The following is a 17302-nucleotide window of genomic DNA, read 5'->3' as shown; positions in this document are numbered from 1 at the left end:
AGGTTATCTGATGCAGCGCTCCATCTTGGTCAAATAGCCCTTACACAGTCGAGGTGTGTTTTGTGTCCTTGTCCTGTTGGAAAAACAAATGATTGTCCCACTAAGCGCAAGTCAGATGGCGTATCGCTGCAGAATGCAGTGGTAGCCATGCTGGTTAAGTGTGCCTTGAATTCTAAATAAATCACTGATAGTGTCTCTGGCGAAGCACCATCACACCGACTCCATGCTACACGGAGGTAACCACACATGCGGAAGTCATCCGTTCACCTACTCTGCGTCTCACAAAGACACGGAGGTTTGAACCAAAAATCTCAAATTTGGACTCAAATGACAGATTTCCACCGGTCAAATGCTCATGTTTCTTGCCCCAAGCAAGTCTCTTCTTCTTATTGGTGTCCTTTTAGTCGTGGTTTCTTAGCAGCAATTCGACCATGAAGGCCTGATTCACGCAGTCCCCTCTGAACAGTTGATGTTGAGATGTCTGTTACTCTGAATTCTGTGAAGCATTTATTTGGGCTTCAGTCTGAGGTGCAGTTAACTCTAATGAAATCCTCTGTAGTAGAGGTAACTCTGGGTCTTCCTTTCCTGTGGCGGTCCTCATGAGAGCCAGGTTCATCATACAGCTTGGTTTTTGCGACTGCACTTGAAGCAACTTTCAAAGTTCTTGACCTTTTCTGGGTTGCCTAACCTTCATGTCTTAAAGTAATGATGGACTGTAATTTCTCTTCACTTATTTGAGCTGTTCTTGCCATAATATACACTTGGTCTTTTACCAGATAGGGCTGTCTTCTGTATACCACCCCTACCTTGTCAGAACACAACTGATTGGCTCAAACTCATTAAGAAGGAAAGAAATTCCACAAATTAACTTTTAACAAGGCATACCTGTTAATTGAAATGTATTCCAGGTGACTATCTTATGAAGCTTGTTGAGAGAGTGCAAAGCTGTCATCAAGGCAATGGGTGGCTACTTTGAAGAATCTCAAAAAATATATATTTAGATTTTTTAACACTTTTTTTGGGGGGGGCTACATGCTTCCATATGTGTTATTTCATAGTTTTGGTTCTACAATGTAGAAAATAGTAAAAATAAAGAAAAATCCAAACTTTTGTCTTGTACTTATACTAACCATTTAAAAGTTTGGGGTCACTTAGAAATTTGCTTGTTTTTTATTAAAGAAAAGCACTTTTGTCCATAAAAATAATATAAAATTGATCAGAAATACAGTGTGGACATTGTTAATGTTGTAAATGACTATTGTAACTGGAAACAGCAGATTTGTTTTTATGGAATATCTGCGTAGGCATACAGAGACCCATTATCAGCAACCGTCTCTCCTGTGTTCCAATGACACGTTGGGTTAGCTAATACAAGTTTATAATTTTAAAAGGCTTATTGATCGTTAGAAAACCCTTTTGCAATTATGTTAGCACAGCTGAAAACTGTTGTGCTGATTTTAAAGAAGCAATAAAACTGGCCTTCTTTAAACTGAGTATCTGGAGCATCAGCATTTGATTTCGATTACAGGCTCAAAATGGCCAGAAACAGAAGAAAATTATTTTTAACTCGTCAGTCTATTCTTGTTCTGAGAAATGAAGGCTACTCCATGCGAGAAATTGCCAAGAAACTGAAGATCTCGTACAACGCTATGTACTACTACCTTCACAGAAACACGCGAACTGGCTCTAACCAGAATAGAAAGAGGAGTGGGAGGCCCCGGTGCACAACTGAGCAAGAGGACAAGGACATTAGTGTCTAGTTTGAGAAACAGACACCTCACAAGTCCTCAACTGGCAGCTTCATTAAATAGTACCTGCAAAACACCAGAAAGTTGTTGTTTCTGGCCATTTTGAACCTGTAATCGAACCTACAAATGCTGATACTTCAGATACTCAACTAGTCAAAGGTCCGCTTTATTGGTTCTTTAATCAGAACAATAGTTTTCAGCTGTGCTAACATAATTGCTAAATGTTTTTCTAATGATCAATTAGCCTTTTAAAATGATAAACTTTGATTAGCTAACACAACGTGCCATTGGAACACAGGAGTGATGGTTGCTGATAATAATAATGTACGCCTATGCAGATATTCCATTAACAATCAGCCATTTGTAGTTACAATTGTTAATGTTGTAAATGACTATGTCCACACTGTATTTCGGATCATTTTGATATTATTTTAATTGACAAAAAATGTGCTTTTCTTTCAAGAACAAGGACATTTCTAAGTGACCCCAAACTTTTGAACGGTTGTGTGCGTATGTATGTATGTATGTATGTATATGTATGTATATGTATGTATGTGTGTGTGTGTGTGTGTGTGTGTGTGTGTGTGTGTGTGTGTGTGTGTGTGTGTGTGTGTGTGTGTGTGTATATGTGTATGTATGTATGTATGTGTGTGTGTGTATATATATATATATATATATATATGCGCAACATTGATACATTTCAAAGATTTTGCTGAGTTACAGTTCATATAAGGGAGTCAGTCAATTGAAATAAATGCAATCGGCCCTAATCTATAGATTTCACATGACTATGGATTTCCACCCACTGGGTAGCCAGGCACAGCCAATAAGAATTAGTTTTTCCCCACAAAAGGGCTTTTATTACAGACAGAAATGGTCCTTAGCAGTGGCCTTTTATTGTCCCCAGCAGAAGGTGCATCTGTGTAATGATCATGCTGTTTAATCAGCTTCTTGATATGCCACACCTGTCAGGTGGATGGATTATCTTGGCAAATAAGAAATGCTCACTAACAGGGATTTAAACGTGTGCACAACATTTGAGGTTTTTGTGCATATTGAAAATTCCTGCAGTGTTTTATTTCAGCTCATGAAACATGGAACCAAAACCTTACATGTTGCTTTTTATATTTTTGTTCAGTATAATAAATATCTCCAGTATAGGTTACATTGAACATGCTCCAACCTCAAATGGGTGAATCCGCTCTCGTACTCACTGAGTGGGCAGTATTTGTTCATTCACTCAAAAGGGAGAGCCACGGGGAAGGTAGTGTGAGCCAAAATGTGAAACTGTTGCAGGGAACAACTTGCCAATGGAACCTGGTGAAATTCAAGCCTGATTGAAACATATTGAGTAGATGTAGATAACTATTGTCTGTTATTCTCTTTTTAACCCCTCTCCCTTTGCTACTATTTAGCTCACTTTTTATTTCATTTAGTGAGCCTCTAATCTTTTTGCTCTCTATTTAGCTAGCTCGTGGAGGTGGTTATGACAAAGACAAGGTCAGGGGGGCACATGTCAGAGGCTGAGTGCCCTGGTTGCTAATGTGAAATTCGGGCAATGGAGATATCAAACCAAGCACAAACTGTTGGAGAAGAGTGGTTTAAAGTCACTTCGGAGTATCCCCAGGGTCATATTCTTTAGGGCACACTAGCAAAGCATTTTATGCCAAAATTGTGGAAAACTTCTTCTCGTGAACCATAAGTCCAAAAATATCGGTATGTAGGACCATGTTACATAACTTTTTTCAAGCTAAGAAGAGAAGGGATTGGTTAAGAGATGGCTGAGTTATTGATTAATCATGAACTCAGATTTTACATGTCCATTTAAATCCTTTGTAATCCACTTCACAATGGTCTATCAACTCCAAACATTGTACGGTCAACAAATACATTACCATGATGAACCATGTTAAGTTTGGTATTGATATCTTAAAAATAAGGAAACTATTAACAATTCACTTTTTTGACTTGTAACGCAAATTCTTAAAATAATCATAAAAAATCGTCTTCCAATGGACTTAGTCAGATTCACTCAAAATTTGGTCTTTGAACTCATCACAATAATCCCTAAAGAGTTTGATAATATAACGTTATTGCAGTCAAAGATGGCCACACTATACTAGTAGATCAGGGGTCTCCAACCTTTTCTAGCATGAGAGCTACATACTTTTTTTTTCTTCTAGTTTTCAGATAAGCACATTCTTCTCTCCTCTGCAACACTTCCCCGGGTCTTTAGTGCATTACTTTCTCATTCATGCTATGTATAATAATGGTTAATAAACAACTCTTAGGGGGGCCCTATTAAGTCTCTGATTTTGTTTTCTCCCAAATTCTGTTTTCTGCTTTTATTTTTCTGTCCCAAATTTTTTTTTTCACACTCAGATTTACAATTGTTAATAGAGAAACAACGGAATTGGATGTTCTGAGTCCATGTTGATGCTTAAATCACATCAGAATAAAAACATTTTTAGGTCTTGAAGATATAAATAACAAATGTAGATTTTTGTTGTGTGTAATTCCCCTTAAATTGTGCATCTGGCCCTTTTAAAAAAATTTTTTTATTGCGCATCTGGCCGGTTTTATTTCTGCATCTAGCGAGTAGGCTTGGGAGGTATCCAGTTTTCATACCAACCTTGTGCCATACCGGGATATTTGGTAATACCGGCACTGAGCACAAGGGGTGCTTATTGTATTTAGAAGATTACCAATGCTAACAAGTTCATGTCAAATCCCATAGAGAATGCTAACTAAATGCTAATGAGCGCATTGCAAACGTTTTATACTATCTCTGACCTAATGAATTTGCAGTACAGACGTGCCAGCTCAAAGGTATACAAGTAACTCAAAAATGCTTTTTACAGTTTGCTGCACACACAATATACATATTAGACTGCAAGGCTCTTGATCCTGGAGGGGATTCTCTGCTGTTACCAAGTGAAACTTGATTTTGGAAGAAGCTAACCACTTTAGCTAAATTAGCAAACCAAATGCACAACCTTTTTGCATTTTTTTTTGGACAGTTAACTTAATAGTTGTAAGATATCTAGCTGATAAACATTTGGTTGTGAATTCCACACTGTTTCTAGATCACCTGTCTGCACAACAGTGAGTGACTTAAAAGGCTCCAGTGTCTCGTTTTTGTGTGCTTGTAAACAAACACCACGTGACTGGAGACTACAAGTCAGGTTCAAAATGAAAAATTGTGGCAGGTGAAATTAAGTATGCACTCTATCTCCTAACTTATTGCACAAGGTGACTGCAGATATTTACTTAAATGTAGCTACAAATATTCACATTCATAGAAACTTTAAAAAAAAAATTCAATGGTATTGAGGATATTTAAAAACTATCCCGTGCCTATTTTGAAATACCCCGGTATACTACCCAAGCCTACTATCGAGTGACAAATGTGGAGTCTAATGTGCCAGTCTAGCGACGGTTCTGTACTGCTGCTGCTCATTTCATGGCAAAGTTTGCAAGTAACAAATAATATATACAAATTATATACTTACTCATGATATACAGTTGAAGTTGGAAGTTTATAAACACTTAGGTTGGACCCATTAACTAACTCGTTTTTCAACCACTCCACAAATTTCTTGTTAACTTATTACGGATCATTGGGACGCTAGCGTCCCATCTCGACAACATCCGGGGAAATTGCAGAGCGCGAAATTCAAATTACAGAAATTGTAATATTAAACATTCATGAAAATACAAGTGTCATACATCATTTAAAAGCTTAACTTCTTGTTAATCCAGCCGCTCTGTCAGATTTCAAAAAGGCTTTATGGCGAAAGCACACCATGCGATTATCTGAGGACAGCGCCCCGCACACAAGCATTACATACATTTTCCAACCAAGCAGAGGCATCACAAAAGTCAGAAATGGCAATTAAAATAAATCACTTACCTTTTTGAAGATCTTCATCTGGTTGCAATCACAAGGGTCCCAGCTACATAACAAATGGTCCTTTTGTTTGATAAAGTCCTTCTTTATATCCCAAAAAAGTAAGTTTCATTGGCGTACTTGACTCAGTAATCCACCGGTTTCCCTCGTTCAAAAGCATACAAATGAATCCCGTAAGTTACCAATAAACTTCTTCCAAACATATCAAACAACGTTCCTAATCAATCCTCAGGTACCCTAATATGTAAATAAACGATACAATTTAAGACGGAGAATACCGGAGACCATTACCGGAGATAAATAACAAAGTGCACGCCCTCACCGTAATGCGCAACAAACACTACAGCCAAAATGTGAGCCACTTAGAAAAACTACAAATTCTAGCTAATTTTTCAAGAAACAAGCCTGAAACTCTTTCTAAAGACTGACATCTAGTGGAAGCCCTAGGAACTGCAATCTGGGAGGTCTTCCTTTTATATTCCCATTCCCAACCATTATAATCAGTGGTGAGCTGGGGGGAAAAAAACAATCTGGATGGATTGTCCTGGGGTTTTTGCCTGCCATATCAGTTCTGTTATACTCACAGACATTATTTTAACAGTTTTTGGAAACTTTAGAGTGTTTTCTATCCATATGCATATCCTAGCTTCTGGGCCTGAGTAACAGGCAGTTTACTTTGGGCACCTCATTCATCCAAACTTCCGAATACTGCCCCCTAGCTCGAAGAAGTTAACAAACTAGTTTTGGCAAGTCGGTTAAGACATTATTTTGTGCGCACACATTTTATTTCCAACAATTGTTTACAGACAGATTATTTCACTTATAGTTCAATGTATCACAATTCTAGTGGGTCAGATGTTTACATACGCAAAGTTGACTGTGCCTTTTAACAGATTTGGAAAATTCCAGAAAATTATGTCATGGCTTTAGAAGCTTCTGATAGGCTAATTTACATAATTTTAGTCAATTGGAGGTGTACCTGTGGATGTATTTCAAGGCCTACCTTCAAAGTCATTGCCTCTTTGCTTGACATCATGGAAAAATCAAAAGAAATCAGCCAAGACCACAGAAAATAAATTGTAGATCTCCACAAGTCTGGTTCATCCTTGCGAGCAATTTCCAAATGCCTGAAGGTACCACGTTCATCTGTACAAACAATATTACACAAGTATAAACACCATGGGACCACGCAGCCGGCATACCGCTCAGGAGGGTGACGCGTTCTGTCTACTAGAGATGAACGTACTTTGGTGCAAAAAGTGCAAATCAATCCCAGAACAACAGCAAAGGACCTTGTGAAGATGCTGGAGGAAATGGGTACAAAGGTATCTATATCCACAGTAAAATGAGTCCTATATTGACATAACCTGAAAGGCCGCTCAGCAAGGAAGAAGCCACTGCTCCAAAACGTCATAAAAAAGCCAGACTACGGTTTGCAACTGCACATGTGGACAAAGATCGTACTTTTTGGAGAAATGTCCTCTGGTCTGATGAAACAAAAATAGAACTGTTTGGCCATAATGACCATCGTTATGTTTTGAGGAAAAAGGGTGAGGCTTGCAAGCCGAAGAACACCATCCCAACCGTGAAGCACAGGGGTAGCAGCATCATGTTGTGGTGGTGCATTGCTGCAGGAGGGACTGGTGCACTTCACAAAATAGATGGCATCATGAGGCAGGAAAATTATGTGGATAGATTGAAGCAACATCTCAAGACATCAGTCAGGAAGTTAAAGCTTGGTCACAAATGGGTCTTCCAAATGGACAATGACCCCAAGCATACTTCCAAAGTTGTGGCAAAATGGCTTAAGGACAACAAAGTCAAGGTATTGGAGTGGCCATCACAAAGCCCTGACCTCAATCCTATAGAAAATGTGTGGGGCACAACTGAAAAATGTGTGCGCGAGCAAGAAGGCCTAGAAACCTGACTCAGTTACTCCAGCTCTGTCAGGAGGAGTGGGCCAAAATTCACCCAACTTATTGTGGGAAGCTTGTGGAAGGCTACCCAAAACGTTTGACCCAAGTTAAACAATTTAAAGGCAATGCTACCAAATACTAATTGAGTGTATAACTTCTGACCCACTGGGAATGTGATGAAAGAAATAAAAGCTGAAATAAATCATTCTCTCTACTATTATTCTGTCATTTCACATATTTAAAATAAGGTGGTGATCCTAAGACAGGGAGTTTTTACTAGGATTAAATGTCAGGAATTGTGAAAAATTGAGTTTTTAAATGTATTTGGCTAAGGTATTTGGAAACTTCTGACTTCAACTGTACTTCTACCAGGTAAGCTTACTTTGCAGTTAACATTATAATTGAGAAGGTTTTGGGGAAAGTATTTCTGTCAAACCACAAGATGGTGATTCACAGCTGTGATGGCTGCCAAAGGTGCTTCCACCAAGTATTAACTCCGGGGTGTGAAGACAATCCAAAAAACAACAACTTTCTTTGTATAGCTTTTTCATTACAAGTAACTATGTGCTTCACATCATAAAATAAAAGTACTGATGAAGAAACAAAGACCGGAGGGAGGAGAATGAAAAAAGATAGTTGAAAACATACATTAAAAGCGTCTTTATAGAAGTATTCAGCAGGGTTTTAAAAACAGCCTCTGAATCTGCAAGCCTGATTCTAGGGGCCCTAAGGGCATTTGCCATGTCTCCTTTCATTTTCAACCTAGACTTTGGCAATGGTCAACAGTGTCCTGCCAGAGGATCTCGGGCTGCGTCCTGGCTCGTAGGCTGCGTCAGGCTGCGCCCTGCACTTTTTTTTCTTTTGTTATTTGGAAAATGTCATTTTTAAATAATTTTCTTTCACTTTGAAAATGTGTAGTAGAATGTAGATCTGTATGAAAAAAAATCCCAATTTTATATACACAGTACCAGTCAAAAGTTTGGACACACCTACTCATTCAAGGGTTTTTCTTTATTTTTACTATTTTCTACATTATAGAATAATAGTGAAGACCTCAACACTATGAAATAACACGTATGGAGAAAAAATTGTTAAACAAATCTAAATATATTTAAGATTCCTCAAAGTAGCTACCCTTTGCTGTGATGACAGCTTTGCACGTTCTTGGCATTCTCTCAACCAGCTTTACCTGGAATGCTTTTCCAACAGTCTTGAACTAGTTCCCACACATGCTGAGCACTTGTTACCTGCTTTTCATTCACTCCGCAGTCTAACTCATCCCAAACCTTTTCAAATGGCTTCCGGTTGGGTGATTGTGGAGGCCAGGTCATCTGATGGAGCACTCCATCACTCTCCTTCTTGGTCAAATGGCCCTTCTAATGGCCTACCCCGGCCAAACCCGGACGACGCTGGGGCAATTGTGTGCCGCCCTATGGGACTCCCAATCACGGCCAAATGTGATGCAGCCTGGATTCGAACTAGGGACTGCATTGATGCTTCTTGCACTGAGATGCAGTGCCTTAGACGGCTGCGCCACTCGGGAGCCATATCCTGATTATGGGTCAGATGTATAGAGACAATTTTGAGAATGGGAAGCAGGTACAATGGCAGGTAGTCTGTATCCCACATGCTGGATATCCTATGTGGTGTATTAACACAACAATAAAAGCAGTAGTGGAGTGGTCTGATAGAGGAGATGCGGTGTGTGGTGGGTATCTCCTCAGGGTTGTATTCATTAAGGCAGAACGTAGCAAAACGTTTTGCTATGGAAAAGTAAAATGTGCGTTTATTATCGGCCTAATGAACCCCCCACTGACTGTGAATGATTCCCCTCGCTCTCTGTGTTTAGGATCAGAAGAGTGTATGGTGGTGGAGAAAGAGGGGAGCGGAATGAAAAGCTCAGCATTTTAAGTGTTTACCGTTTGTACCAAGTGGGCAGATTTTTATCTGCCACGGCAGTGCCGGATCCAGAGAGGGGGAATAACGCTATTGAATGCTCAGCCGAATGCACGACAATAGCACTGCTGTGCAAACAATGTGGCCCCACGGCTAGGGCAGTGGACTCACAGGACACAGCTGCCAAGGGCTAGGTCTAACCTGAACTCCTCTGTTGCTCGCACACTGTATGTCACTCCGTTACTTGCCTACACCCTGTCATTCCCTCACTTGATGATTTACTCACTCGCCTACGATAAAAAGCTTTCATGATAAAAATGATCTACTAGAATGTCTCTGATTCTAAGGTCACTAGTATCGACACAGGCTCCGTATTGGAACAGTCTCTCCATCAATGTACCAGGAAGTGGGCCAGAATAAGCTCACTAAATCAGCTCTGTAGTCTGGCCCAAAATATATACCAAATGGCCCTAAACTTTATAGGCAGAAATCCATACGGAGCGAACTCCTCAATGCCCTTCTCTTCTCCAACTCGCTAGGAACTTTGATTCAGATCAGATGAATGTAGCCTTTATAGCACCTATTGAGTAGAATATGATGAACTGATTCTACTGGGGCACCAGAGTGGCACAGTGGTCTAAGGCACTGCATACAGTTGAAGTCGGAAGTTTACATACACTTAGGTTGGAGCCATTAAAACTCATTTTTCAACCACTCCACACATTTCTTGTTAACAAACTATAGTTTTGGCAAGTCGGTTAGGACATCTACTTTGCATGACACAAGTCATTTTTCCAACAATTGTTTACAGACAGATTATTTCACTTATAATTCACTGCAACACAATTCCAGTGGGTCAGAAGTTTACATACACTAAATTGACTGTGCCTTTAAACAGCTTGGAAAATTCCAGAAAATGATGTCATGGCTTTAGAAGCTTTTGATAGGCTAATTTACATAATTTGATTCAATTGGAGATGTACCTGTGGATGTACTTCAACGCCTACCTTTACACTTAGTGCCTCATTGCTTGACATCATGGGAAAATCAAAAGAAATCAGCCTAGACCTCAGAAAAAAATTGCAGACCTCCACAAGTCTGGTTCATCCTTGGGAGCAATTTCCAAATGCCTGAAGGTACCACGTTCATCTGTACAAACAATATTACGCAAGTATAAACACCATGGGACCACGCAGCCGTCATACCATTCAGGAAGGAGACACGTTCTGTCTCCTAGAGATGAACGTACTTTGGTGCGACAAGTGCAAATCAATCCCAGAACAACAGCAAAGGACCCTGGAAAGATGCTGGATTAAACGGGTACAAAATATCTATATCCACAGTAAAACGAGTTCTATATCCAACCAAACTTGAAAGGCCGCTCAGCAAGGAAGAAGCCACTGCTCCAAAACCGCCATAAAAAAGCCAGACTACGGTTTGCAACTGCACATGGGGACAAAGATCGTACTTTTTGGAAGAATTTCCTCTGGTCTGATGAAACAAAAAAAAGAACTGTTTGGCCATAATGACCATCGTTATGTTTGGAGAAAAAAGGGGGAGGCTTGCAAACCAAGGAACACCATCCCAACCTTGAAGCACGCGGGTTGCAGCATGTTGTGGGGGAGCTTTGCTGCAGGAGGGACTAGTGCACTTCACAAAATAGGTGGCATCATGAGGCAGGAAAATTATGTGGATATATTGAAGCAACATCTCAAGACATCAGTCAGGAAGTTAAAACTTGGTCGCAAATGGGTCTTCCAAATGGACAATGACCCCAAGCATACTTCCAAAGTTGTGGCAAAATGGCCTAAGGACAACAAAGTCAAGGTATTGGAGTGGCCATCACAAAGCCCTGACCTCAATCCTACATAAAAGTTGTGGGCATAACTGAAAATGCGTGTGCGAGCAACGAGGCTTACAAACCTGACTCAGTTACACCAGCTCTGTCAGGAGGAATGGCCCAAAATTCACCCAACTTATTGTGGAAGGCTACCCGTAACGTTTGACCCAAGTTAAACAATTTAAAGGCAATGCTACCAAATACTAATTGAGTGTATGTAAACTTCTGACCCACTGGGAATTGTGATGAAAGAAATAAAAGCTGAAATGAATCATTCTCTACTATTATTCTGACAATTCACATTCTTAAAATAAAGTAGCGATCCTAACTGACCTAAGACACAGGGAATTGTTACTAGGATTAAATGTCAGGAGTTGTGAAAAACTGAGTTTAAAAGTATTTGTCTAAGGTGTATGTAAACTTCCGACTTCAACTGTATCTACATCCATCACTCCAGTATCCCTGCACATGTACATATGGTATTGGAACTGACTTTTTAAATATTTCTTGTACATAGTATGCTTACTTTATTGTATATTTCATATTTACTGTTCTTATTTCTCGTGTTTTTTTTTCTTCTAGTAATAGATTTTTATTGATTATTGTTGTGTTTTGAGTTTTCAAGAACTGCATGTCACTGTACTTGTGCATGTGACATTTAAACCGTGTAACTTGAAAAGAAGGAATGAAAATATTTAGGGTATTATATTATTTATTATTATTACTATAACCTGCCATTTTTAAGAAATCAATTGTGAAGCATTTGTGACATGCTACAGGCTGGAAAAAGCACTCAGAATACGCCAAGCACTCAGAATACCCCCCCCGGCTTAGACTCTTGTGGGTTAACTGATAATAAACTGTATTAGCCTATCGTAAACAAATACCTGCTTGCACTTTTTTCTGGCTGTGTATCCATCTACCGGGTTGTTATCCTTGTCCACAATGACTCAAATCCTTCTGAACCAAAATTGGAAATTTTACTATGGTGTTTTTCCTATTTCTCTGGTTAGGCCTACGTGAGACATTTTCGCGTGAGCCAGGCTAGCCAGGGAAAGTACACTTGGCAACTAGTTATCACGTGGGGGGATGATACATATATGTTTCAGCACCACACAAATAAAGGACAGTTCCCTGATCCACTGCATGTGTGGCTGGTAGCCTAGATGTCTGCCTCACCAGTCACAGAATGTAATTTGCAACACAACAAGCTTTTAAGTTTGTAAAATAATACAATTTATAATGATTTAAAGCGTTTCCGCCCCGCAATATAATTGTTCTTAACAGTGATCCGACCCACGGGTTGAAAGAATGTTTTCATTCCACACGCCAGCTGATTTTGTATATATATTTTTTTGCTGGTTAACCGCAGGGAACCCTGGGTACCCGATCCAATGCAGGACTCTAGTTCAGAGGGTGGTCACATGGCAGGTCAGCTAGCCAGGAGAACTGAATCAACTGATTCGTCACACATACTGCTAACTTCAAAATAGCCCACTCCAGAAATGAAACATCTTGAGTGTTTTTGAGGAAAGAGCACACTCACAAACCACAACATTCTTGGTACTAGTTTCATCTACTCTTGATTTTCTAGGTGTGTCCCTACTCTTGAAATCCTCTGCTATTTACATTCCTATCAGACCAACACAAGTCTGCGAGTTTCCCACGGTTTATGCTGTGTAATATCAGTCAGTATGGTCTATGATTGTCTTCTTTGACTTGGTTCTTTGACATTTAGTTGAAACCCTGCTCTCCCCTTATCAGGGTCACTGCTGAACTTACAATCATATCCATTTGTTGAATGTTTTTGTGCATCTGTGTGGATGATGAGTGTTCCTTATCCTCTCACAAGTCATCAAAATAAAATCGCTGTTATCTCCAAGCTAGTCTTAAATAACTTTCACAGTGTCCAATAGTAGTGATGGTTGTGCTGTACTTTGATAACCAACTGAGATAAGATGACTAACCTCTGACCCCTCTCTTCTCTTGCAGGACCGGAATCGGCCCTTTGATGCATTTAGCTTGCACTCTTTGGAGAATTCCTTAATGGATATGATAAGGACTGATCATGACAAAGGTAAACCACACCTTGCTGGTGGCCCACCAATGAGTATCGCTGATATTATATGGAGGAATCATTTTGCAGGTTAGGAATATTCATAAATCCACGCTTGTTTTTTTTCTTGTTTTTTGGCTTCATGGGAATCATCTTTTTATATAACTTTTATTGAAATGCTTTGTTGCTGCACTATTTGCCTTTATCACCAATACAATCTAGTTTTTTCGATCGTACATTTTATACGATAAATTAACCACTGGCCTAACCTGCAAAATCGGACACAATTTTCTTGCACTCTGTGTATGGTGTATGCTTTTTTTGATATTCCTTACAAGCTGCTTCTGCATTTTCTTCTGATTTTAATCAAATACTCATGATTACATTTTTGCTTCTGTTTCCCTGGTTAATATTGTGATCGGTCACATGTAAATAAATATTTATATTGATGGCACTTGTGTCATGGTATATTGCAATGTTTTGAGTGACCGTGTGTGATTGATTGTTCACGTGTGTGTGCTCCTTTGCGTGCCTTTTTGAAGGTGTGTCGGTTTGCGTGTGAACCATTTTGTTAATTACTACGTAATCATTGACAGACTTTTATTTGGTGCTGTTATGGCACAGTGAAGGTTTGTAGTCAGATTGTATTTGTTCCTGTTATTAAGTTGGGAGGAAGGATGTTGGAGAAAGTGAAATTGGTATGAACCCGAGCTAAAGTTACCCCTTATAGGCTTCTCTTCTGCCGGATGACCATTCCATTGAGTCAAACTCATTTGGGTCAAAGAAATGTGTTCAAATGTGTCTGTTGGATTGCTGGGAACATATGAGTAAAATGCAACTCTAAAGGCTGGCATAGAGATTCTTTGATACAAACACAAAGGTAGCTCTTGGTCTATCTTTATCTGAGCATAGAGAGTTCACTGTGAAAACCAACATGTTGTTTTGTGATGGAGAGACTCCCCAAATTCTTTGAACAACACATGTATGTCACAGACTCAGATTCCTTGAGATAAGTCTGTTAGTTCACATGCCTATTATGAAAACTGACTCCATTGCGTTCAGATCCCTGTTGGCCTATTGACCCCTGTCATGTTCAGTGTTGTTTTCTTAGCCTGCCAGACAATGGAAACGTTTGGGAGGTGTGGAGTTGGGGGGGTATTATGTGTAGTGGCCTGCTGCTTTCTTATGCATAGATTCGGTTTTTCAATATTGTGTCAGGAGAGGATTGTCTTATCACCGCAAAGGTCGTCCTGGGCAGGCTCGACTTTACTGGAACTAGGGGGAGGAGACAGACTTCTTCTGAGAATGTTCCCATGTGGGAGAGAGGAGGATGGTTCCACATTCCTGACTCGGCACTGTTTACTCCCCTTCCTCATGTCAACAGCGTGTGGCCGCCTTCAGAGAGGCGTGCTGCCACTTGGCCTGTCACAGAGCAGGTCTTCCCTGTTGGTGTCCTCCTTCCTTCCCTCCCTCGGCTCCACTGGCTTTGGCTGCCCTAATACAGCAAGGCACAGGACAGCCATCTATTTGTGCTGTCTTGCCAACGGTTATTGACAATGGCCATTGACTCTGAACATAGGAGTTAGCAAGACAGCACAAACAGATCTGGGACCAGGCTAAGGGACAGCTACCAAGATCAGTCACTTGCACTCAGGAGTAAAAGTAAGTGTAGAAAATATGGTCCTGGCAGAAGAAATAGTGGGTGTACGCCATACCATTTTTAAAACTGAGACTCTCACAATAATTAACACAAAATAGCAAGAAAGCTGTAGGCTATTAGTCCATTATTTAACATTATCGCATGAAAAATGTGTGAATTGACTTAAAATCCAGTGATATACGCTCCAAATTGCGTTATGGTTAGAGGAGAACACTTACCTTTTGCCAAGGCGGAGATGAGTGGCAGAGACCGAGGCGCAGTATTGGACGCACCTATTCAGGCTACAAATGTAGGCCTAATGACAATCTCAGAATTTCAGTACAGTACATGTGTAGGTGTTTTATGACCGCTGTGTCTTTTAATTCATCATGGACAACTACAAATACCTAGGTGTCTGGTTAGACTGTAAACTCTCCTTCCAGACTCACATCAATCATCTCCAATCCAAAGTGAAATCTAGAATTGGCTTCCTATTTCGCAACAAAGCATCCTTCACTCATGCTGCCAAACATACCCTCGTAAAACTGACCATCCTACCAATCCTCGACTTCGGCGATGTCATTTACAAAATAGCCTCCAATACCCTACTCAACAAGCTGGATGCAGTCTATCACAGTGCCATCCGTTTTTGTCACCAAAGCCCCATATACAACCCACCACTGCGATCTGTATGCTCTCGTTGGCTGGCCTTCACTTCATAATCGTCGCCAAACACATTGGCTCCAGGTCATCTACAAGACCCTGCTAGGTAAAGTCCCCCCTTATCTCCGCTCACTGGTCACCATAGCAGCACCCACCTGTAGCACGCGCTCCAGCAGGTATATCTCTCTGGTCACCCCTAAAGCCAACTCCTCCTTTGGTCGTCTCTCCTTCCAGTTCTCTGCTGCCAACGACTGGAACGAACTACAAAAATCTCTGAAATTGGAAACACTTATCTCCCTCACTAGCTTTAAGCACCAGCTGTCAGAGCAGCTCACAGATCACTGCACCTGTACATAGCCCATCTATAATTTAGCCCAAACTACTACCTCTTCCCCTACTGTATTTATTTATTTTATTTATTTTGCTCCTTTGCACCATATTATTTATATTTGAACTTTGAACTTTCTTCAAACTACAAATCTACCATTCCAGTGTTTTTCTTGCTATACTTTATTTACTTTGCCACCATGGCATTTTTTTGCTTTTACCTCCCTTATCTCACTTCATTTGCTCACATTGTATATAGTCTTATTTTTTTTTTCTACTGTATTATTGACTGTATGTTGTTTACTCCATGTGTAACTCTGTGTTGTTGTATGTTGTCGAACTGCTTTGCTTTATCTTGGCCAGGTCGCAATTGTAAATGAGAACTTGTTCTCAACTTGCCTACCTGGTTAAATAAAGGTGAAAAAAATCAAATTGCGGCTGCACAGTGCACTGTTTGGATGCTGGAATTATTTTATGAGTGGATGACTGTTCAAGGGTAGCATGGGAAGTGATTGACAATCAGATGAAAGCCTCATGAATGTTTTGTGTTTATGCCAATGCCACATTAAAAGGTAATAGATGTTAAGTGGTATGACAAATCTTTACTAGGCCCGCAGTGATCATATGAAATGAATAGGGATTAGAGGTCGACCGATTATGATTTTTCAATGCCGATTATTGGAGGGCCAAAAAATCTGGTGCCGATTAATCGGCCGATTTGTTTTTATTATTATTTTATTTATTTTTTTGCCATTATTTTTTGCCAATTACAAGAATACTGAATGAACACTTATTTTAACTTAATATAATACATCAATAAAATAAATTTAGCCTCATAAATAATGAAACATGTTCAATTTGATTTAAATAATGCAAAAACAAAGTGTTGGATAAGAAAGTAAAAGTGCAATAAGTGCCATGTAAGAAAGCTAACGTTTAAGTTCCTTGCTCAGAACATGTGAACATATGAAAGCTGGTGGTTCCTTTTAACATGAGTCTTCAATATTCCCAGGTAAGAAGTTTTAGGTTGTAGTTATTATAGGAATATTTCTCTATACGATTTGTATTTCATATACCTTTGACTATTGGATGTTCTTATAGGCACTTTAGTATTGCCAGTGTAACAGTATAGCTTCCGTCCCTCTCCTCGCTCCTACCTGGGCTCGAACCAGGAACACATCGACAACAGCCATCCTCGAAGCAGCGTTACCCATGCAGAGCAAGGGGAACAACTACTCCAAGTCTCAGAGCGAGTGACGTTTGAAAAGCTATTAGCGCGCACCCCGCTAACTAGCTAGCCATTTCAC

General features: G+C 39.9%; 1 protein-coding gene across 5 annotated transcripts in view; it reads left to right on the top strand.

The window, feature by feature from the left end:
- LOC115193971 (cytoplasmic polyadenylation element-binding protein 3) overlaps nucleotides 1-17302 on the top strand; it is a 72327-nt gene that overhangs the window by 9474 nt on the left and 45551 nt on the right. For 3 of the 5 annotated variants that reach the window (XM_029753154.1, XM_029753155.1, XM_029753151.1), the window contains one exon: nucleotides 13303-13456. In XM_029753154.1, coding sequence (XP_029609014.1) covers nucleotides 13303-13456 — 154 coding nt within the window. The remainder of the gene's footprint in view (nucleotides 1-13302; nucleotides 13457-17302) is intronic. The other 2 variants (XM_029753153.1, XM_029753152.1) reach the window with 1 other exon arrangement.

This window comes from Salmo trutta, chromosome 5 (assembly GCF_901001165.1).
Source record: "Salmo trutta chromosome 5, fSalTru1.1, whole genome shotgun sequence".
Classification (NCBI taxonomy): domain Eukaryota; kingdom Metazoa; phylum Chordata; class Actinopteri; order Salmoniformes; family Salmonidae; genus Salmo; species Salmo trutta.
This window is presented reverse-complemented; position numbering and strand designations above follow the sequence as displayed.